This window comes from Phoca vitulina, unplaced genomic scaffold, assembly GCF_004348235.1.
Source record: "Phoca vitulina isolate PV1807 unplaced genomic scaffold, GSC_HSeal_1.0 scaffold32, whole genome shotgun sequence".
Classification (NCBI taxonomy): domain Eukaryota; kingdom Metazoa; phylum Chordata; class Mammalia; order Carnivora; family Phocidae; genus Phoca; species Phoca vitulina.
In genome coordinates, this window is record NW_022589735.1 from 8,079,391 (window position 1) to 8,103,138 (window position 23,748).

The following is a 23,748-nucleotide window of genomic DNA, read 5'->3' on the forward strand; positions in this document are numbered from 1 at the left end:
GGCAGCCTCTTATTTAAAAGAGAAATGGTAGTGTCACAACCTCAGTTTTCATCTACGGGGCTCACTGTTCTTTCAGGACCTTGGCCAGCACCTGCTCAAAAACCCTCCACCTTGCCAGTGAATTGTGCTAACAACCATAATTACTAGAAAAATGACTGAGATGTAATTGTGCAGTTGGGGTATATATGAGCAAGAACATCTGAAGTCTTATTTTTCAGGGACGAGTTATCTCATCCTTGTCTTCTATTCCTTTGTTACTCTAAGTGTGTAGTATGTTGGACTAGAAGCATCAGCATCCCCTGGGTGTCTGTAAGACATGGAGACTCTCAGGGCTCATCAGAATCTAAATTTTGAAAAGATTTCTAGATGGTTACTATGCACAATAGCCAACAGTCTGGTGACTGATGGAAAAGTAATGACGATGGTATTTTATGATCCAAAACCAAGGGTCTGACAATGGGGGAAAATGTTTAACATAGGCCCTATTGGAAAAATCCTGATGGTATGGTTGGTGTGGGTAGGAACCGCCCGTACAGACCCTGTGCAGGTTGGTACTGGGCCAGGTGTGTCTCTTTAGCTCTTGTAAGAATCAGATGTAAAACAAAGACCCAGCAGAGGTTGGCCTGTCTTTTCCCCAGAACTTTTTTTAATCATCAGTGCTTGCCTGTGACAAATGCCCATCTAAAGGTATATTGCTCTCCTTCCATAATCCCCCACTTTGACACCGGAGGGATTTTTACATGGCCCAGAGCATCTTCAGTGCTGAAACTGATCTAGACACTGACAAATGCCATATTGCTTTGGTGTTCTAGGGCATGTAGGGGCACCTCTGCCCTGCAATCATATCAAGCTCATCGATGTCGAGGAACTGAACTATTGGACCTGCAAAGGAGAGGGAGAGGTAAATTTAGGACCTTAGCTATTTATGTCTCTGGATGCCACATAGAGTGAGTAAAAGAAATAAAAAATTGAATTGTTTTCCTTTCACCCTCCCTGTAAAGTCACTTTAAATTACCGATTAACTTGACTCCATTGAATTCAGCATTTCTTCTCCTGCTTACGAAGCAACCAGCCTCCAAGGATGGGACTGGGCTGGTCTATTCCTTTGTTACTCTAAGTGTGTAGTATGTGGACTAGAAGCATCAGCATCCCCTGGGTGTCTGTAAGACATGGAGACTCTCAGGGCTCATCAGAATCTAAATTTTGAAAAGATTTCTAGAGGGTTACTATGCACATTAGCCAACAGTCTGGTGACTGATGGAAAGATTTGAAATTTGAAGATTTTCAAGATTTTAAATTCCCAAACTTTTGCGGCACCTGAGTGGCTCAGTCAGTTAAGCATCCAGGTCATGATCTCAGGGTCGTGGGATTGAGCCCCAAATCAGGCTCTGCACTCAGTGGGGAGTCTGCTAGAGATTCTCTCCTCCCTCTCTGTCTCCCCCTCCCCCTGCTCATGCTCTCTCTCTAAAATAAATAAATCTTAAAAAAACAAAGAAAGAAATTCCTAAACTTAAAAAAAAAAAACCCATTTTTTCTCTAACTGATGTGGCCTGCTACCAGGTATGTGTCCCAGTAGAAGCAGGACCCTTGCAGCTAGGCCAGAAGAGGGGGATAGAGCTGGCCTGTACTTGTTCACTCCGTGGGGGTCGATGGGCACACTGCCCTGTCATGATGCAGGGGGCTCAAGCATCTCTGGTGGAATCAGCCAGCCATCAATACCTGAGGAGACCCCATCCAGTGTCACAAAGCAGGAGCCTGGGGGTGGGGTGGGGTGGGGTGGGGGGCCAGGGCAGGGAGGAAACATGGCCAGGGCAGAAGATGCTCTTTGAGAGAAGCAGGAGACTGTTCAGTCCGCTGGTGGCCCTTCCTGTGCTCTGTCTCCATCCCTGCTGTTTCCACAGCGTATTTCTGGAGGGATAGGATGCCTTCTCCTACACACGCCTTGTGACAGCCCCGCATCGGGATTCCTCATGCTGTGGGCTGACAGAAACCCCGTGTTTGTCCCTACAGATATGCGTGAGAGGACCAAATGTGTTCAAAGGTTACTTGAAAGATCCAAACAGAACAAAGGAAGCCCTGGACAGTGACGGCTGGCTTCACACTGGGGACATTGGGAAGTGGCTGCCGGTGCGTACGTTTGCAGCCGCGGCTCCTCCCCACATTCTCGCGGTGGGAGGGTGTATAATCCGACTCATTTCTGAGGCAGAATTCTTCTCCACATCTTCCCTGATAATTAGCCATTCAGGAACAACTGCGAGGCGGGTGGGGATAGGGAGGTTCTTCCTTATCTTGCCCCCAGAGCTTTCTTGTCCATCCTCCTGATAAAGGTGATAGAGATCTTTATGGGAGGGCAGAGCTGGAGTTTGAGACTCTCCTTACCTTATCCCTTTCCCAACAGAGATCTGCTGGTGCTGTGGGGTCCGATGGGTGGAGTACAAAGGGCAGGAAGCTCATAGCTCCGGGAGGTCTGAGAAAGGCAGGGCCTAGGGACCCATAGACCCTGGCCCCTCGCTGAGAGGTGGCACTGAGCAGTGGGAGAAGCTTGCAGCCAGGTGGGAGGGTGTCTGAGTTCCTTGGCTCTGCCAGCAGTTGCTGAGACCTTGTCCAAAGCCTCATCCATCTCTGGGGCTCCTGGTTGACTTTCTTGTGGAATAAGAGAGTAAGGCTACATGATACTCTTTGGCTGTGGCCCCCAACTTTTAACCAGACGCAGTTATTGTGCCTCTCTCTGTCATTTGTAAAATGGGGCTAGTAACACTGATTACCTCTACGGTGGTTTTGAAGAATAAACTTAATAAAGTTATACCTGTAAAGCAGTTGGCACAATGCCAGGCACACAGGATATGCTTAGATAAAAACTATGACCAGAAAACGGCTTTGTTGCTGGAACCGAGAGCCCCTTGCCTGATGCAGCCCACCCAGGAACCTCCCCTGTGTCTTTGTGAAGTTGCTAAGGTTTGGGGTGGACGTTCTGAAATGTAGAGTCTTGTTGGGCATGTGAATGATGCTGAGCCTTCCAGTGGTCCTGTGGGCTGGTGCGCAGATTCGCCCCCGCTTGAATCTGTGTCCTTCCTGGAGAAGCCCTCATTCCCGTAGCAGACACAGATGCATCCCTGGTGTGTGCCCTGGGCCAGGGACTCTGCTCAGGGAAAAGATGTCAATGTGATGTGCAATGTGATGGGCATAAGTGGAAGGCCACACTTGCCTGGAGAGAGGCAGAGGATGACAGGCGCCTACTGGAGTCTTAGGATGTGAGTCATGTTCGGAGGGGAGAGGAGAGGGTGGGGAGGATGGTCAGGGCAGGAGTGAGAGCACATGCTAAGTAGAGAGACAGAGAGGTGTGAGGTCAGTGGTTCTCCCTGAGGCCCCCCAGGTGTGGAGGAGAGAGGCTGGGGGAGCAGCAGGGCTGCAGGCCGTCAGAGGGCAGATTGTCCCCTCGGCTAAGGAAGCCTTGGCTCAGAGCCCCTCACTGGCATGGGCCCCCCCACAAGCCTCTGCACTTCATTTTATATTATTTTTCTTAAAGAGGGAGGGCCTTAAAATTGGAAAAACCTTGAAGTTCCATAGAACCTTGGATCTGGTACTGATTCCCTCTAAGTTGGGTGCAACCACCCAGCTTGCAGGCGGTTGGGAGAAGCAAGTAAACTAATTCATGTGGAGACCTAGTGCTGCGCATACACTAAGAGCCCAAGACAGCTGGTAGGTGGTCTGGTGGTGTCTATTTTTTTTAATTATTAATGTTTTGAAAGAGTATTAGGTAGATTAAGGAAAAGGTACAAACTTCTGATCCAGAAAGACCTAATTGAAATCCTGGTTCCCCTGCCTTCTAGCTGTGTGGCTTTGGAGGAAGTAACCAAATTCTCTAACCCTCATTTTCATCATCTGTGAAATGGAAGTGACAATGCCCCGCCATGAGGGTCAAAGAAGTCAGTGTAGGGGAAGCGCCTGAGGTCCAGCCTGGGTTTTGAACAAAACAGGGCCTGTTCATTTTTCTTTTCCGGAGACTTTGCTCCCCTTTGGCCAATCAAACAGATGGAGGAGGGATAGAGTGTATGCAGAAGTCTGGTCAGGAAGTGGTTTTGATGGTGAAGGAGGTGGGTGTGGGAAGGATTTGTGATTGAGGACAATGAGCCTGACGGCCAGAAGTTCCAGGAGAGGCAAACAGCAAGGCCATCTCCAACTTTGGGGCTTGGGGCTGGAACAGGCATGAGGAGGACAATGATGGGCTTCCTGAGTGGCCTTTTGCATCCTGCAGGGCGAACGGTCTGGTTTCTAAAGTGTCCTGAGTGTTAGGTCCTGGGTCTGGAATTCAGTGAAAAGGTTTGGCTGGACGCTTAGGCAGACGTGGGAGTGGCCAATGAAGAAATAAATGGAGCTGATTTCAAGGAACGCTATCAGTGGAGGTGAAGAAAGTACAACATTCAAGGGTTGAGCCAAAGGAAAGAGACACACCAATTCCCCTAAGAAACTCAAAAAGGTCAAAGGGAGTCGAGGTCTGTAGGGGTTCTAGAGGCCAGGAGCACAAGCACTCACTGCCCAAGAGGTAGCCTGCCTGCTGCAGAGGTCCTGGAGGGGTGAGGACTCCTAATCCCATCTGGTCTGTCAGGGAGAAGTCACTGGGGGCCTCTGCCAAGCTCTGCTGTTTGCTGGGGGATGGAGAGGCCACTCTTTGGGAGTGGAGGCCATAGCTGGGCAGAGAGGCCTAAGCATTGTCCAAGGGAGTGAATTTGAGGATGGTGGTGAGAAAAGAGGCAGCCTGGGTGAGAGGGGAAGGTAGGCGAGCCTTCTGAGGAGGAGGACACCTGTTGCTGGGCATGAGGGTGGCAGGTGTGGGAGTGGGGAGTGGAGGGGCGAGGGTGGGGTAAGTGCTGGGAAGAAAGGACAGTGGGCACTCAGGGTCCAGCAGATCTCGAGAGCCATCAACCCGTGGTGCATGGCGGCCCTCTCTGACCACACAAGGGCTGTGTAAGAGCAGAGGCCTCAGGCGGAGGAGCAGATCCAGGTGGGGGGTGCGGGGGGGGGGGGGGGGGGGGGGGGGGGGAGGGGCTATGGCACTGACGAGTGAGGGGCTTAGGCTCAAGAATGCTATCTTTTCCTGAAGCTTTGTTCAACTCCACAGGCAGGGACTCTTAAAATTATTGATCGGAAGAAGCACATATTTAAACTTGCTCAGGGAGAATATGTTGCACCTGAGAAGATTGAGAACATCTACATCCGGAGTGAGCCTGTGGCACAAATCTATGTCCATGGGGACAGTTTAAAGGTGAGTCTCCTGTGCTTCAGCCCTCCCACGCCTACCGGGCCTGCTGAAAAATCTAGGGTTATTGGGGAATAATTTCCTCAGTATTTGGTATTTGATCATAGTGGTAAACATTGATTTCCAATGAGACACCAGTATTCTTCTGTATATGAAATCGTGAGAGAAAATTCCTTTTAAAGGAGAAATCTTACTGGCTTATAGTTTGATAAATTGCAATTAGGTGAAAAAGTTGCTTGAAATAGTGGTAATGAACATTCCCACTACTTTTAACTTATGTTCCATCTACTTCCAAGAGGGATATAGGATTTATGCTCTTTAGATTTTGAAATATGCAAATGAACTCTACAGATAAATGGGTACAATATTGCAAATAATGGTACTGATGATAACATAGCTCAATATATATATAACTAATATATTGAGCTAATAATATATATATGTATTGAGCTAATGTATTCAGCTAATGTTAACATAGTTAAGATTCAATTATTGGAGAGGATTTATATTTATTCTGCTTTCAACATCATTTAGACCTGAAGTCGGAAAGATCACTGTGAATATATTCTGTGCTATCATTGCATTCATTAAGCAAATATTATTAAAGAAAATGCTTTAAAAACTTAAAACGGAGCTCTTCATGAATGGGGACCATATTAATAAAACAATTTCAAAATGGTCTAGGAAACCTTGAGAAATATATGTGTTTGGGTTCGTAGAATTGTTTGGCTGGCATCTTAAAGGTGTCCTCCTTTAAGATTGGCATGAGAATCAAACGGTACTGATTCTTAATCTCCTTAAGCTTACACTTTATTAATTTTTTTTACAAAGTTAAGGAACTATATCAGAAAATAAACAGTTAAGAATGTGTGCTATATTGGTGAGAATGTTTCGTAACATAAGCATATACTTATTTTTAGAAAAGGATGGGATCAGAATACCAGGAGGTTATTTTTAATGCTGGACTACAAATAACCACTTTAAAAGCTTTTGTCTTGACTGCGTTTTCCTTTGGTTGGGATTGCAGGCCTTTTTGGTGGGTGTTGTTGTGCCTGACCCTGAAGTCATGCCCTCTTGGGCCCAGAAGAGAGGAATTGAAGGGTCATACGAAGAGCTCTGTGCAAATAAGGTCTGTACCTTGGTTGCTGGACCTCCTGATGCTACTGGGTAATGGGAGGGCAGAAACACGGTAAAGCAGTGGAATTTGAACATGCAGGGACGTTTCTAACTTTATTTTATAAGTGGTAGAAGTCCTAAACCAGAGGTTCGTCTTTTTGTTATTGTTGTTGAAGGAATGCAGATGTCTTCTTAGAAAGTTTGATAAACTAACTATTGAACTATTGGTGGGAGACATCACAGAAAGCTCGTCCAGCCCTGCTGTCCTGCAGCTTGCAGTCAAGTCCAGAGAGGGAGGTGGCTCACCCAAGGCCACACAGCTGACGCAGCTGGTTAGCAGCACTGTCAGGTGTGAGTATAGGCCTTCTGACTCGCTGGCCTTGCTCTTTCCAAACGTGAGGTGGCTTTTGTACATACTGGACTTAGACAGTCATGGAGTTGAGAAAAAAATAACACCTTCCTGCTTAGAGCTTTAGCCACTCAGGCATGTGTAGGGTCCTATGGAAGAGATCTCTGTGCTCTGGCTCAGCATCACCTCGTCCAGGCACGTGGTCCATTTCTCAGCAGCACCCATGGACCTGAGCACTCCCTCTGGGTCCCGGGCTCTTCTGGGGGTGACAGCGTCCCTGGGACTCACTGGGCTGACCAGAGAGCCACTTTAAAAAATGGAGTGGTCCCTTAGCCTGTTCGTGGTCACTCCTTTGTTCGTGCCTGGCACTCGCTTGCCTCAGGAGAGGTGGTGAATGTATGCTGCCTGGGAGTGTCAGCCCCAGGGAGGGGGTGGAGGTGAGGGTGAGGTGGGGGTTGGCCCAACCACCAGCTGTACTTTGCTCAAGACTCACCGTTTCCTCTACCTCCATTTTGAAATGTGTTTTTGCCTTGTCATTTTTCCTCTATGGTCCCATTCAGGAGCTGAAAAAAGCCATTTTGGAAGATATGGTGAGGTTAGGAAAACAGAGTGGACTCCATTCGTTTGAACAGGTAAATATTCCCTTCCCCATACTTGTTACAACCCTTCATGCAGTGCTGAAAATTACACTCACCCAAGGTGACCCTGACCTAGATCCTCCACCCCCCGCATGCTCTGGCCGTTGCTCTTTAGATTTTGTGGGATGGGCTTCCTGAGTGGCCTGTTGCATCCTGCAGGGATGTGTGCTACGTTTTAAATGCTTGTGTGCTAACAGACCCCTGTGTGCTAACAGACCCCTGCAGGCTTCCAAGCCGACTCTGCAACAGCCTGCGTTCTGCGCTAAATAGGTCGTACGTCGAGTGAGACCGTGCTTGTTGTCCTTGTAATCACAGACGTTCATAAATTTGAAATATTACCCTAGCTGTCACAGGCAGAGCGTGTGTGGGCATGGTTGGCCTGTCTCCAGGCTGCCTACAGTACTCAAGACCACAGTCCTCTCTTACTTTTATTTTTATGGGGACTGTCTTCTTGGCTACAGCAGGCAAGCTGACTTGCTAGGACATCGGAAAGATCGTGCTCCTCGGGGTCAGTGATCTGTCAGCCCAGAGTGTCTACCACAAAGAGGAGGAAACACAGAAATGTGTTGGGAGGTGACACAGCAAGCGGTCCTCTCAGACTCTTATCTTTGCAAGTTCTTACTGTAACTGAGTTCAGAAGCACCCTTGGTCCTACTTACCTACGTCCTTTATACGTCCTCTTCAGTCAAAAATTCAAAAAGAAAAATTCTTCAAGTAGAGACATAGAAATGCTCCGATTTTTAAAAATTTTCCAGCATGTCTTTAACATAATCATTTTTAATAAAATTGTGTTTCTCCACTAGCGTTCCCAAATACAGTGTTAGTGTTAGGGATCTGCAGGGTTTTTGAGAATTTTAAATTTTGTATGTTCATTTTGATAACGTGAAAACATTTTAAAACCAGTTTCAAATGTAAAACTCTTATAGCAAGTATTTGCGATTGAGAAACCACTTCCACAGAGTCAGACTTTATAATTTCTTAAGTTTCAAACTGATGAAATCTAAACATAGTTTCCGAATTGTTTTCTTTTGAAATAGATCTTTTTATTAATCTAGTTTGAGAAACACTACTTTACCCTCATCTGTCAGCATCTACAGCAAAAAAAGGCTTGGATGAATAAAATTTTCATTTAAAAAAATTATAAAATCAGAGGCCTTCAGACAAGTTATATTTATCTTTCTGAATGAAAGGTCATTTCTGGCATCATTATTTAAATTTCTTTTAGGACTGACTTCATTGTCCTTCCATTAAGAGGAGCTGTGTGAGTGGATCATATGATGACGTAGAGCAGGGACCACAAATGGGTGGTCCGAGACCCATTTGTTCTGGGCCTGTGTGTTCCTCTGAATGGGGAACTATAAGGGCTCTGGGTGCTTTGCTTAAGCAGATTAGTTCCTGCCACTACCTTGCAATTCCTGAGGCTGGCACTCCCCCTGTTGGGTTTGGGATGCATTGACCTGCCCCAGGACACGGAGAATCTTAGCGTTTAGATGCTACGCAAAAGGATCACGCTGAAAAGCGGACCTTTGGTAAAGTTTCAGGTGTTAACCATTGCTCAAATTAGACCTTTACTGAGAGGAGAGGTAGTCTTATCTTCCCATACCCCTTAAGCAGTTTCTGCTCTAATAATCTGCCCTCACCGTGGTAACCTCAAATACAGGGACGTCATGCGGGCATCCCAAAGGCCTGAGTTTTATTGCCAAGCGTGTCACCTCTTCATTTTCTCTGTTCTCATTTTCCTCTTTGTTGGTCTGTGCATCCTTCACCACAAGCAGTGTGTGCCCTCAGCTGAGCACAGGAGAGCAAAAACCAGGCCTCATGCCTGAGGAGGGTGTGCTCCCACTCGTGTTCCGAAGATCAATATAAATTATTTAAGTTAATCCACAGTCCATTGTCAGCTTGCCCTTTTCCCTTTTCCTCAAAAATGAGTCATCAGTTAAGGCTTAACACTGATTATTTTGAAAACCACGCAAACACAAACAGATATCCAAGCCTAAGGCTTAAATCATTCACCAAAAGCTTTAGGAGTTCAGGCTCACTGGGCAGGGTTGATCTGAATTAACATTTGAACTAGATAAAAAAATTAATGTGATTTAATTTCCAGAAACAATTTCCTAGAACGAGGCCAATCATTATTAATTTATGGAGATTTTTGGAAGATATATTTTAATGAATAGATAGGAAGCATTTAAAATAACTCTATCAATAATTAAAATGTGTAGGTACCTAGGAAGTTTTTGAGCATACTTAGCCATGATTTAACCATTTTCTTGGCATTTATATGTCTTATTAGTTTGTATAGACAATACCGAGTGACCTTTGACACTTGATAGATTTTTAAAATTCTGATGTGAATCTCTCACTAATATATGTTATTGTGTTTCCTGTCACGGAAATGAATACTTACCTAACCAACTGGCCTTTAAATCAGAAATGGAAAAAAAAAAAAAAGAAATGAATTGAGCATTTGTCTAATTACAGTGGGTTTTGTTTTTACTTTATCTCTTCAGTCCTAAATTATTCACTCTGTGTTTATTGTCTCTAAGCAATATTATGTGTTTCATTCAGTAATACCATTGAAAACTTAGAATACCATGTTTCTTCAGAATTATGAAAAGTTTTATGCTTTAATGAGTTGGCATAAATTGAAATTTTTTAGGTATTTTAATCCAATACAATATTTAAATGTTACAGTATTTCTAAACTGAAAAAAAAAAAACCCTATGGAATCACTATTCAGTGGCAAGAGTGTAGTTTCAGAAAGGAAGCTAACATTTAGCATTTCCTTCCTTAACAAAAATTTTGCTTATTGGGGCGCTTGGGTGGCTCAGTCAGTTGAGAGGCCCAGGTTATGATCTCAGGGTCCTGGGATCAAGCCCCGCTCTCAGCAGGAGTCTGGTTGGGGATTCTCTCCCCCTTCCTCTGCGCCCCCCCGCCCCCCCCCTCCAGCTCATGGGTGTGTGCATGCCTGCACACTCTCTCTCTCTCAAATAAAGGGATAAATCTTAAAAAAATTTTTTTGACTTATCACAAATTGGAAAGCGAGTCTCACGTTGTGTTAGGCCTAAAGGGAGAATAAAGATTTTCATTCCTTTTTTTTTTCCACCCCACAAATCAACAGTTTGGTTTTATTAGAAAATATGTAATTATCGAAAATGAAAATTGGTTTTAACATTGGTTTACTTCTAAAAAAAAAAAAAAAACCTTTAAGTTTGGGACCCATAGTTAAGGTCAGTATTAGTTAAAGAACTGGTTTGACCCATTTTTTTTTCCCCACTTACTGACTGGACTTTTAGTCACTCAGGCGGTTTGTATAGGTATTTTCATGGAAGAATTCAAACAGACCCAGAGCTGTAGGTCAGACTGATGAGCTGGGCGCCATATGCCTTGGCTTCCTGCAAGGCTGTATTTAGTGCCACTCCCTCTCCTCAAGCAGAGACTATTTGGTGGTGAGCCGCAGTGAACTGCAGATGCCCCCGTCAGCCTTTAGGCTTGCTGTGAAATCTACCTGTTGGTTCAGTCCTTTGTTCCTAAGATCATAACGTTTTCTTCTGTAGTCTACTGAGCATCTAAATAGCGTTCCATAGCTCTCCCTATGAAATTCATCTTCCCTGTACTTTATTGTTTGTAACAATAAAGTGCCACTGCTAGATTTTCAAAGGTGCTCACCCCAAGCCCCTGTACTGAACACACACTCTCGTCCCAGTTACCCTGTGTGCTCCACAGGCTGGGAGGAGCTCAGATGAGCTGAAACCCAGGCAGCAGATATGATACCATGACATTTGCTTCTCCTTTTACAATTATATTACTAATTGCATTTACAGAAGAAGGTTGGCGAGGTCATTTGCCCTTACCAAAAGTCTTTATGTGGTACCATTTCTATCAGAAGAGAGCTTTAGAAAAAAAAAAAAAGTTAGGGAAATTAGCACTGTCAATTTTCAGCTTTTCATTTTATGACCGTAAACGTGAGTTACTAAGTTAATTCACAGTATCTAAGATTAAGTTTGATTCAGATTGTGTTCATGTTTTCTTTAAGCTAATTAGTTTTGTTGTCAAGTGGTGATTTCCAAACTTCTTTAAGCAGCAGAGCTTAGATGGCATCTTATCTGAAAAGTCGAGCTTGCACCCAACATCGGAGCGGTGCTGCGCTGGTGGGGTTGGGGCTGGAACCAGAGCCTCTCTCACCCCAACCCCCCAACCCAACCATGTCACTTCATCCCGCCTCCACCCCACCTCCACACACCTCTGCTTCTCCCCAACCTCATCCCTTCCCCACCTATCTACACGTGCCTCCACCACCACAGCACCCCCAGCAGTGACCCCTGCAGAACCCCTACTTCTCAGTGTGCTGTGTCTGAAAATGTCTCCCTTGGGACCTGTTTCCAGTGACTTTTGGGTCCCCTAGAATAGTTTATGTTTAATAAAAACAAATTAAGAAAAAAAAATATTCCAGAGGGTACAAAAAAATGGCAGCCCTATTCCTTACCATAGCCTTGCTTATTTGAATATCAAGAACACTGAAGGAGTTTTCAAGCAAAACATTTTTTACAAGAAACTTAACTAATTTTGAAAATTTGACAATACCCCTTTTTAGCCAAGAACCTCAGATTTCCATCAATTTATATCAGATATCCAAGTAGAAATCCTTTGTGTGTGAAGTAAAGTTGAGGCAGCTAACTATAATGCTAGCTCTAGTTTTAGCCTAACGTTCCCTCCTCACCTCTCCTCCACACACTCGAATCCTTAAAATGCTATCCTTTTTATAGCGAAAGTGAACCCTTCATTTGAACAAATGTCTAAGAGACAAAGTGAATCTGATTTATTAATGCTGTGCTCATTTGAAAACTTCCACATTTTTAAATTACAAGCATGGGTTTAAAAATGCCAGGATTTGTTAGAATTTTTCTTTATGGATTTCTAGGAAGTTGGAAGTAGAGCTGTTTTAGGAGTCTTCTTTGTATAATGAGTTTTCGATCTGAATAATGAAGAGTTTTCAGAGCAAAGAGTTCTTTGCTGTCTCGAAAGGCCCACCTCACAGGACACAAGACTGTTAACATCAGAGGTTTTGAAAACAATCACTGACGTACTGAACATTTTGCAACTATTTGCATACACTGATTTTTTTTTCCATTTTTTCTTATTGCGGTAATATACACATAACATAAAATTTATCATCTTAACCATTTTTAAGTGCACAGTCTAGTAGTATTAGATGTATTTGTAATGTTGTGCAGTCATCACCACTATCCATCCCATAACTCTTCTCATTTTGTAAACGTGAAACTCTGTCCCCATTAAACAATAACTCCCAACCACCCCCCCAACCCCAGCCTCTGGCAACCACCATTTTACTCTCTGTCTCTGTGACTTTGATTACTCTAAGTGCTTCATATCAGTGTAATCATACCGTATTTATCTTTTTGTGACTGGCTTATTTCATTTAGCCTAATGTCCTCAAGTTTCATCCATGTTATAGCACATGTCAGAACTTCCTTCCCTTTTAGAACGAGTAATATTCCACATTTTGCTTATCCATCTGTCAGTGGACATTTGGATTGCTTCCATGTCTTGGCTACTATGAACAATGCTGCTATGAACATGGATGTACAAGTGTCTTTTCCAGATCTTGCTTTCAGTTCTTTTGGGTATATACCCAGAAGTGCAATTGCTGGGTCATATGGTAGTTCTATTTTTAATTCTTTGAGGAACTGCCACACTGTTTTCCACAGTGACTGCATCATTTTACGTTCCCATCAGCAGTGCCCAAGGGTTCAAATTCCTCCACATCCTCACCAATGCTTGTTATTTTCTTTTTTTTGGATAATAGCCATCCTAATGGGTGTAAGGTGGTACATAAATTGATTTTTGAAATAAGTCATTTCCTGATTGTGTCCATTGATTTTATGAACAGTTCTTATATGACAGTAGCATCTGACAAAGTGACCTCTCATTCTTGTCCTCCTGGCTTTTGTAACCCACACTCCAGTTCCTTTCTACTCGCCAAGTCGCTCCTCTGTCTCAAGCCCAGGCTGCTGCTCTGTCCTGCATACTGATACCAATATATCCAGTATTAACCACTTGGTTGTCTCGGAAGCATTTCAGACTTTAACACAAATACTTGATCTTCCCTCCTCCAAAGAATCTTCTCACTCCTCCAGTTTTTCTGTTCAAGCAGAAACCTAGAGCTCTTCTTATTATCTCTCTTTATCTACCACTTACCCAAGCAAATTGTAAGTCCTATCCTTTCTATCCCCCAAATCAATTTCTATCTCCAGAGCCAAGTTTTATAGCCCAAGTCACCCTCAGTCTTGTTTCTTGGCTGGTCTTGCAGTTTCCACTTTAACCTCACTTCAGTTCACCCTTAGCACAGTAGTTTTTCCAAAGAGCCATTCTGTCTCTCACTGCTTAAAAGCTGTTGAAAGAATCATGTCCAAACTCCCTGCTTTGGCATATTAATCCTTTATAACTTGGCCCCGGTGTATCTCTCCAGTCCCATCGCTTTCTTCTCCATCTGTGCCATATGCTTCAGGCTACACATGGAATGTCTCAAGTGCTTTGGCACATGGTACTTCTACCTAGAGCACCCTCCTCTCCTTGGGCCATTTAGGAGCCACTCCTCCTTCCCCTTGCTGTCTTCATTGGGCTACAGCTGACTCATCCTTCAGAGTCAACTCAGGCATCTCTTTTCAATGAACCCTCCCCAAGCCTGGGGTGGGTGCTGTCAGAAATGCATTCAGCACTAACAGAAAAGCCGCAGTGTCTTAAACACTTGGGTGTGTTTTTGTGTTTTTTCTCACAAAAGGATAGGCAGTCCAAGGAAGATACAGGTCCTCAAAGGCCTGGTCTCTACCTGTCTTTCCACTCTCCATTCTTAGTATGTTGGCTTATCACAAGGTGGCCACTACAACTTTGGACATTGTCCATAATCAAGGAAGGAAAAAAGGAGAGTGGGTGGAGATAGATATGTCTGAACCTTTTATTATGAAGGCAAAAACTTTCCCTTCTCACGAGCCAAAAATAGATCTCATGACTGTCCCCTAGCTGCAGGGGTGGCTGGGAAATCAGGGAAGGTGATCGTCATGGTTGGCATGGAACATTTTGGCCCCAAACCGAATCCCAGAAGGGAAAAGTCAGGAGTGGGTATTGGGAAAGCAACTGATTCTGCCTGAGAAAGGTGACCTTCTCCGTGCTTGTCCCTATAGTAGCAATATCATATTGTCACTACAAGGTCATATAGCAGCACCTGTCATTAGATTATAAATCCAGGTGGGCAGGGACTGTGTCTTGTTATTCTTTGTATCCCTAATGCCTGACACATACCTGATACAACGGAGTTGCTCAATAAATATCAATTACACAAAACAACAGATGAATGTATATGTGTATTTAACATGTATATTTTGAATTAATTTTCTAAATGTCCATGACAGTTGACCATTGAACAACACAAGTTTGAAATGGAGGAGTCCACTTAGACATGACTTTTTTTTTCTTCCAATAAATATAGTATAGTACTGTAAATGTATTTTCTCTTCCTTATGATGTTCTTTTTTTCTTTATGATTTTCTTTCTAACATTTTCTTTTCTCTAGCTTACTTTATTGTAAGAATACAGTATATAATATGTATAACATGCAAAATATGTGTTGATTATCAACTATTTCTGTTATCGGTAAAGCTTCCAGTTAATAGCAGGCTATTAGTAGTTAAGTTCAGGGAGAGTCAAAAGTTACACACGAATTTTTTTTTTTTTTAAAGATTTTATTTATTTATTTGACAGAGGGAGACACAGCGAGAGAGGGGACACAAGCAGGGGGAGTGGGAGAAGCAGGCTTCCCGCAGAGCGGGGAGCCTGATGCAGGGCTCGATCCCAGCACCCTGGGAACATGACCTGAGCTGAAGGCAGACGCTTAACGACTGAGCCACCCAGGCACCCCTACACACAAATTTTCAATTGCTCCCCTAACCCCGTTGTTGTTCAAGGGTCAACTGTACATACCTAGGGAGTAGTTAGGATTTGGTGCACTTCTTACTGGTGCTACCCGGGCTTTTCTGCCAGAAGATTCTGAGAAAGGGTTTGTTGTTTCAGTTTCAAAATTGCATTTTGGACTTTGAATAATATGCATGTAAGGACAAATGACACGAATGTTTAGCAAATGGTATTTGTAGTCACATTGTGTCTCTGTGCCTCAGGTCCATGAGAGTTTTATTTTTCAGAAGTGTAATAAAAAATTGTTATTAAAAAGTCTATTGCAGCAATTCATAACCCTGTTTGCTATTTAATGATTTGGGTCTATTATCTCAATAAAATCATTTAATTTAGACCCAGCTGTCAGTCAGGACACAATTTCTCGGAAGCAGTATCACTGAAAGATGAAACTCAAACCCAGGTCATAAACTTCTCATGGGATTGTCAGTGACCCTTTCAGATGGAGCCCCACGTGGGAGGAATCTGCCCAGGCCCTCCTAGTTAATTCAGCTATCTCTGGTTCTCATTTCCGCATTTTGTAGAGGTACTTTGCGTGAGGGGGCCTAGGATCTGTCTCATAGAAATAGGAAGTGTGCAACAGTACACCTGATCCCTCCATGCCTCCTCCCAGTAGATGTGATAAAAGCCATGGCAGGACTTTTTTTTTTTTTTTTAAATGTAGACTTATCATGTCCCCCCCTAGACTTTATATTCCTCCTATGAATTGCAACACCATCCATGTGTCCATCCAAATCAGAAACCGGGAGTCCTGGAGGCTGCCTCCCTCTTTACTACTGAATGGTTCTTAGAACTGCTTACTTGTTTGTATCTGTCTCTGCCACTGCTCTAAGTGTAGGTAGGTCCTTATCTCGTCTCCCATGGATTGGCCAGATCCTTCCGATTGGTTTCCCTGTTTCTTATCTTAATGTTCTCAAAAAAAGTTTTCACATTTCTCTTGGACAGATCTTTCTAAAATGTGTATTCAGCCATGTCACTGCCCTGAATAAGAACTTCCACAGCCTTCCTACTGACCTCAGCCTGAAGTTGGAGCTCCTCTATCAATGGTCACATCGACCACTTTGGCTCCATCCCTTACCCCATTTCCCTCCTACTTCATGTAACTACAACCAGAAACCCCTTGGATTTCCTTTCTCACTCCCATAGCTTTGTTCTTGGGGTTGCCTCTGCCTAGAATGCCCTCCACCACCCACCTCTCCTCCTTTGCTGGTTAACTCTTACTCGTTCTTTAACACTCACCTAATTTGGGAAGGCTTCCCCCTCCCGCTCCTCCTTCTCCCCTACCAAACTGCATTCGGCACCTGTCACTCTGTGCGGACCACACTGGCTGACAATCGCTCTATGTCTGCTCTGCTGGCTGCCAGTGGGCACCCCCTGTGGGCAAGGGCACTCATGATTCTTCTCTGCGTCCTCAGTGCCTGGCACAGAATAAGCAGCCAGTTCATTTCTGTTGATTGGCTAAATGAAGAAATAGGAAGGGGAAAAGGTGGCTTGCAGACATGTTAAATAGGCTGAAATGTTTATTAATATAATTTTGACTTTTAATGAGCATAGTGTTTCTGTATCAATATATCTATTCTTATATGCCTGTTTACTTTTATCATGTGTGCTATAAATGCTATGTTATATTCCTGATAAAGACGTATTCTGCATTTGGTTTTTAGGTTAAAGCCATTCACATCCACTCTGACATGTTCTCAGTTCAGAATGGCTTGCTGACACCAACACTAAAGGCTAAGAGACCTGAGCTGAGAGAGTACTTCAAAAAACAAATAGAAGAGCTTTACTCAATCTCCATGTGAAGTTCAAGGAAAGTTCTTCTCAGTATAATGGACTGTGTAGCAATACTATAGTTACTCTTGAAAGTAATGAATCAGAATGATGCAGCTGAAAATGAATAAGCACGTGACCTTATGATTGAGCCTTTTCCTGTCCCAAGAGGTCTTTAACAATATTTTCTCTATCATCACTGAGTACACTTTATTTTTATTAAAATGATATTGTAACAAGCTGCTAAAAATATCACAGATGGCAATGTAAAAATCAAGACTTTTCTCAAGGACTGTGTACCACTAAAAGTAATATATTCTCAATGTTCACAGAACTCCTATTAAACATAAAGGAAAAACATAACTGATATACTGTACTTAATTATTTGTGGAATAGTAACCAGATACAGCAAATATCTAGGGAATGTGGACTACCTCATTCAATAACTGATTGTCAAAATCACAGTTAAATCAGACTTAAAAATTAAAACTATGTGTACAGAATCATGCTAAAACAAGACATAATGCACATTCTACGTAAGTTCAGAGTCTTTATACATGACAATTTTTACTGATGTGAACAAGTTTTCCCACTCATTTTTACTTTTATTCATGAAAAATGCAAGTTCAGATATTCTTGAAACAAATGTTATATTTATATAACATTTTACGAAGATCTCTCAATACATTTTCTCATTTATTAAACTCATATTTTTATTCAGGAACTATCTAGAAAAAAATGTATAGCGACTTCAAGGATAACATGTGTATATCCATGGACTTCTTACACATGAATTCTAAAAGATGTCTGTGATGAATGGACCTTTGGGGGAGACTTGGGAAAAGAAACCCAGAATTATTTCTCAGGACAGGCAGCGATTAATGTACCTATGTTCCTTGCTGGGTTCTTCAGGCCTTCCATTCTCAATATGTCCATGCCAGGCCTGGGAAACCCAATATGGCTATAATCCTGAACAAGGGGAGGAGGGAATGTTATTTCCAAAGAAAATAGGTTTTCTACAACTTAATTTTGAAGAACCTCTTCAAAATACCCCTAGAAGACTTTTTAAGTCCATCATAGATAAATATCTCATAGGGCATAATTCCATTCATAAAATCTTTACATGCTTCTAAGCTTAACCATGGAAACCTCCTTTCTTGCATTATGTGTTTAGATACTTCTTGCACCTGAGTGCCGACAATCACATATAATTAAAGCCCAGCATGGACAGCAGTTAAGTTCCAAGCTACAGACTGCATCTGCAGAAGGAACCGTCCCTAGGCAAGTGTCATCTTCTGTAGAGACAGGACTCTGCAAGCAGACATGGGGGTAGTGCTCACAGTCCCGAAGTTCCTCTCTGCTGGAGCAACTCCAAGCTGTAAATAAATGCTATTGGTTTAAAAAAAAAAAAATGCATTATCACACAGGCCTACTGGATGAATCTGCATCAGTGATTATACACTTATATTTCAGTCTTGGCAAAAAAGTGGATCACACCTTCATTTGATGCATTTATCCAATTTTTACATATTCCTTTGGTATATTCTTTCTGCAGACCCTCTACTTATAAATCTGACTTTTAGTGTATGTGCTAGTTCAATGCATATTAACTTTTAAAGGCAGTTCTGAAAAAACAAATTCTAAAAATGTCCAAGGCCACATCTATATAGCATTAATTTTTTATATTTAATATGTTTGACTAATTAAAAGAGAAAATCATTACCTGAATTAGATATTCATACTATTTTAAATAAGGCAAGTAGTAGCTTCACATCTGAAGAAAATGAAGCCGCTTCCCATTGTCTTTCCACTCAACCAAAATTTCATAGTTGTCTTTTGTTTCCAAAAGGATTTTGGACAATGTAACATAAGCAAATAATTTAAAACTTATATTGATTCTATTTATACCTCACTATAGTTAGATATGATTGATCATGGACAGCTTAAGCATTTCTTCTTTTTCTCACTTTAAAGATCTTCATGTGTCTTCTGGCCTTCCTGATCTGTGTGAAAAGCATCACACTTGGGCCAATAAATAGGTTACAGCAGATGTGCTGAGAAAAGTAAACAGTTGGCGCTAAATATACTGTAGGTACATTTATCTATTCCTCTGTTTAAGTCTGCTGAATTTCTTAATAAAGGAGAAATAAAACAATATGTGTTAATAGAAAAATCTCTCTTGCTTCAGATTTCCCAACTTCATTTTGGGGGAAAAATTTTGTATTTCTCTAATGAATATAGAAAAAGGCTATGTACTTAGGGCGTTCACATTTATAGTGGACATCAGATCTGATGTAAATCTAGAGGTATAATAGAGATCAATTACAGAAAACATGTTCCAAAATGTTTGGCCTTTTATCTGTTTTTCATTCAAATGTAAATTAGTAACGTAATTAGTAATATAAATTAGTAATTTTCACATTTTGCAAACTAATCCTGTGTATATTTTAAAATAAGATATACACCAATTTTTTTTCCTTTTGCCATGAAAGATATCTTTATATTGTATTGTAATTCCCCTCCAGGCGAGAGAGAAACTGAGGTGTGGCGTGGATGCCTAGTTCCACATTTAGGAACTCACAAACTCACAAGTCTAGGAAATAAACATACATGTTTCCCTCATATGTGCAAGTCAAACTTTCATTCTAAGTAAAACTGCTAGCATGAGAAAAAATAGGACTTTCCACTGCAATTTTTATAGTCAGGTAATGTTTCAGCAGCTTGAAGGTAGCGCTTAATTTGGTTGTATTACCCATCAACGAACTGCTCATCTTTTATTTTTTCTGCAGTAAAGAAAATGAATTATTCTTTATTTTCCAAATGTATAAAGCACAAAGGTGATATAGTTATTTCGAATACAAAATACTATGAAATGAATGTAAACAATGGAAAAATGTATTTTTTGCATGAAAACAGACTACTTACGAACTTGCTTCATATCTCAGGAAAAAAAGAATGAATAATCATATATAAAATTGATAAATTATATGTTGAATTAAGTTGCTATATTTTCTTGCCTGTTTTTATTTTAAGGAAGCATAAATATGAAAAGGAAAACAATCCTGATAGTCTGAATTTTTTCTCAAGTACGCACACAGTCCTTTCTGTGATTCTACAATTAACTGCAGTGAGAATGGGATTAGCATTTAAGTGAGGACAAAGCCCTAAAGGAGGAACTCTTGACTTAGAACAATGAATGGTCCTAACCCAGAGGCAATAGATAAATACCTGGAATACAAGCATTTCTAAATCTTGTCCCAAACTGAAAAGGTTTTATTGAGGTGACAGTGGCTTTTAGACATTCACTTGATTGATTAATTTTCCTTGTTAAGTCATCACAACAATTGCATGGGGCAGGGGGAAATGGATATTTTTTGAAGAACTGCTTATTCTCCTTTCAATTTTTAAAAATTGAGGAGATTAAAAATTACCTTTTAAATATGCATAAAAGTATCTTAACTGTAATTATATTTTTAGTTGCTTTGTTACAATAGCATGCCTATGAAATATAAAATGCATTTATGAAAACTTTTGTAAAAAAATAAAGATTTTTCATTTCTCAAAGTTGCTTATAATTACTATTTTATATATTTATATAGCATAATCCCCTGATGTTAGCATATTAATAGTCATTGATAATCATAAACATTATATCAAGCTTTGTCACACTAGTCAGCATACTCTGCATTCTCTTTAAGGATCCTCAAACTCCAGAGATTTACAGTCCCCACCCAGAGACTCTCCTTTGCTCTGCACACTTCCTTTTACCAAATGTGTCCTGAATTTAAGTCATTTTTATACTTTTAAAAGAACAAATAACTGTATTCAAATTTTCCATTGTGATGCCCCTTAAACAGTATTTCTATAATGTCTTTTACCCACATACAAGCTAATGGTTACACTTTCTTAAAATGGTATATTCTGCCATGCCTCAGTTACGCAGACTGCCTTCTCTATAGATTTGCTATTGTCCACCCCTCTGTTCTCACAGCTGTTAGTATAGTTGGGGCCATTCTCATCTCTTGTCTGGAATATTACCGTTCTTTCTTAATTAGTCTTCCTGTTTCCACCCCAGCTTCCTTAAATTTCACCATCCACATTGCAGTCAGTGTGATCTTTCTAAATTGAAAATCTGGTCATGCCACTCTCCTGATTAATATTCCTTCGAAGACTTCCCATAGTTTCCAGGATAAAGTTCTGACTCCCTGGTTCAGCACACAAGGCCTAGCATCTCTTCTCTTGCCCTTCCCCCTTGGAGCCTTGGCTCCAGTCATACCAACGACTTTATGTAGTGTCCTAAAAGCATCATGCTCTTCTGTGCCTCCATGTGGCACATATGGTCCCCTTTTCATAGAATGCCATAACCTTTAATCCCCCTGCTAACTTCCACCGTGCAGCTCTTAAAACAGCTCAACTATCCTTTTATCTTAGAAGATTCCCTCTGCCCCACTCCCACTCACACTGTGAGTTGCTTGAGGTTGTAGCCCCAGTGCGGAAGGTCTGGTCCATAGTGGATGCTCAAGAATATCCATTTAGGGGCACCTGGGTGGCTCAGTTGGCTAAGCGTCTGCCTTCGGCTCAGGTCATGATCCCAGGGTCCTGGGATGGAGCCCCACATCGAGCTCCATACTCAGCTGGGAGTCAGCTTCTCCCTCTCCTCCCTGCTTGTGCTTTCTCTCACTCTCTTTGTCTCTCTCTCTCTGAAATAATTAAATAAATAAAATCTTTTTAAAAAAATAAATATCCATTTAATGAAAAATCCCCTTGGTTCTTTTTTATGCATTCATGCATAATGTTCATATGCATTAAGATTGCAATACCTGCAGATACGTTTCATCTATCACTGTGGTTTTTTTCATTCTTGTCAAGTAAGGAAAAATAAAAACAAACTGATTTTCAGTTGTACCTTGAAACCTATGGATAGAACCATAAACAAAACTGCTCAGTGGGTCAGTCACTCCATAAAAAGGCATACAGAAAGATTTCCTCTGGGATCTGGGGAATCCTAAAGCCACAAACAGGCTTTGAAAATATTAAAAAAAAAAAAATTTCCTCTGAAATCTCTTCAAAATTTCGAATTTGTTTTCCCATGGAAGTTCGCAACTCCATAACTGCTCCAAACCTAGTCAAACCCATCACATGGCTGAACTGAAACAGTGATAGCAGAATTCTGAGTTTAGATATGGAAGGAGTGCAAAGGGAGATGGGAGAAGTTCAGTTTAACACTCACGGATGAATGCTTGCACTGGCATTTGTGTATTTGGGGACAGAATGGGGGGAGACAGATAACTGAATTGAGATGTGTCTGCCCTACCTCATCCTTTTGTATGGGACACATCTCCTTCCCTTTTATAGCCTGGTTCTGGGTGAAGCTTTAAACAGACCAAGTCTGTTTGTAGTCTCGTTCATCCCCGTGCTACCAAGGGCTTCGAACTCCTTTCCTTGCTCCTCCACCCCCTGCCCAACCATGTGTTAGGAGGAACGGGGTCATGACAAACACACTAGCCAAATGCCAGCCAGCTCCTGCCACCTATGCCTATCATCTGTCATAATGAACGTCCCTAGGCTGCAGTTTCCTCAGCTGCAAAATGAGGAGGCAACTAGACTATCTCCAAGGACCTCTTTTGGCTCAAGAAATCATTCCAAAGTTTTTCCAGTTTTGAAACCCTATGTATTAACTCCCATAAATCTTTACTTGATGGCATTTCAGTAAACGCAGACCAGTGGAGTGAGACAGACCTCTATAGGGCCACCAAAGTACAGATCAGCTTTTGCTTTACGCTGCTTTCCTTTTTCATTGTTTCTTCCATTTCTAGGTGTAGGGCATGGAAGGACCCAGACCTCCCACAGGTCATTTAAGAACTCCAAGTTTTTTTCACAACAGCCCCCAAAGGGAGAGAAGAGAGCCTGGAGACCTGACTTGTAAACTAGAGACTGCCTGTCAGCATATTATGGATATAACTAAAGAAAGGAGGTTGAAATATGATCATTGCTTTGTATTGCAACAACACAATGAGATCCCAGACTGAAGGACCATTTCTAACACACCTCTGTATCCCCAGGACCTACCACAATGTCTAATACAGACTAAGGTGCTGAGTAAGTATTGATTCAGGGACTCAAAGCACTGTATCTAATTAGGTAAGAATACCCACCTTCTGTTCTTTACAAAGCTAAGTTTTAATGATTACTTATATATTGAATCAACTGTCATGACTTTCTATGAGGCTATTCTAAATTTTAAAAAAATTTAGAGTGATTTCATTATGAAAATATTGTGGCTGTATGTGTGCTATAGTCACACATACAATATTGGAGCATCACAAAAAAAGTCTTCGAGTTTTTGTAATTTTATCTCTACAAATGCATTTTTTAATGTTGTGAAATGTTTTTTTTAAAAATAGGAAGATGGTTATTATGTGCACAATATGTTTATCAGATGCAGCCAGATGGTTCAACCACAGTGTACGGAGAGAGGGAGGTCATTCCTACATTCCTGCAATGATGCAGAGCAAGTGAACTGAGCCCCAAGACGGTAGGAGGTAAGAAATTCTCTACCTTGACCATAAGGCTGCCCAGATGCCCAGGAGATAGCTCCTGGGCAGGGGCTAAGGGATTCCACTATCCTTAAG

At 41.8% G+C, this 23,748-nt stretch overlaps 2 protein-coding genes across 11 annotated transcripts in view; both read left to right on the plus strand.

Annotated features, from left to right (window-relative positions):
• Positions 1-20,621, plus strand: part of ACSL6 (acyl-CoA synthetase long chain family member 6) — a 61,240-nt gene extending 40,619 nt beyond the window's left edge. For 8 of the 10 annotated variants that reach the window (XM_032425427.1, XM_032425428.1, XM_032425437.1 and 5 more), the window contains 6 exons: positions 813-901; positions 2,011-2,127; positions 5,120-5,263; positions 6,285-6,386; positions 7,283-7,354; positions 18,291-20,621. In XM_032425427.1, coding sequence (XP_032281318.1) covers positions 813-901; positions 2,011-2,127; positions 5,120-5,263; positions 6,285-6,386; positions 7,283-7,354; positions 18,291-18,449 — 683 coding nt within the window. In that variant the 3' untranslated portion in view covers positions 18,450-20,621. Of the gene's footprint in view, positions 1-812; positions 902-2,010; positions 2,128-5,119; positions 5,264-6,284; positions 6,387-7,282; positions 7,355-17,010 lie in introns of all 10 variants that reach the window. The other 2 variants (XM_032425429.1, XM_032425430.1) reach the window with 1 other exon arrangement.
• A 2,313-nt stretch (positions 20,622-22,934) lies between these two features.
• LOC116645307 (meiosis-specific kinetochore protein-like) overlaps positions 22,935-23,748 on the plus strand; it is a 48,143-nt gene continuing 47,329 nt past the window's right edge. Inside the window, exons 1-2 of the mRNA XM_032425438.1 lie at positions 22,935-23,215; positions 23,521-23,658. The gene's annotated coding sequence lies outside the window, so the exon portion shown is untranslated. The remainder of the gene's footprint in view (positions 23,216-23,520; positions 23,659-23,748) is intronic.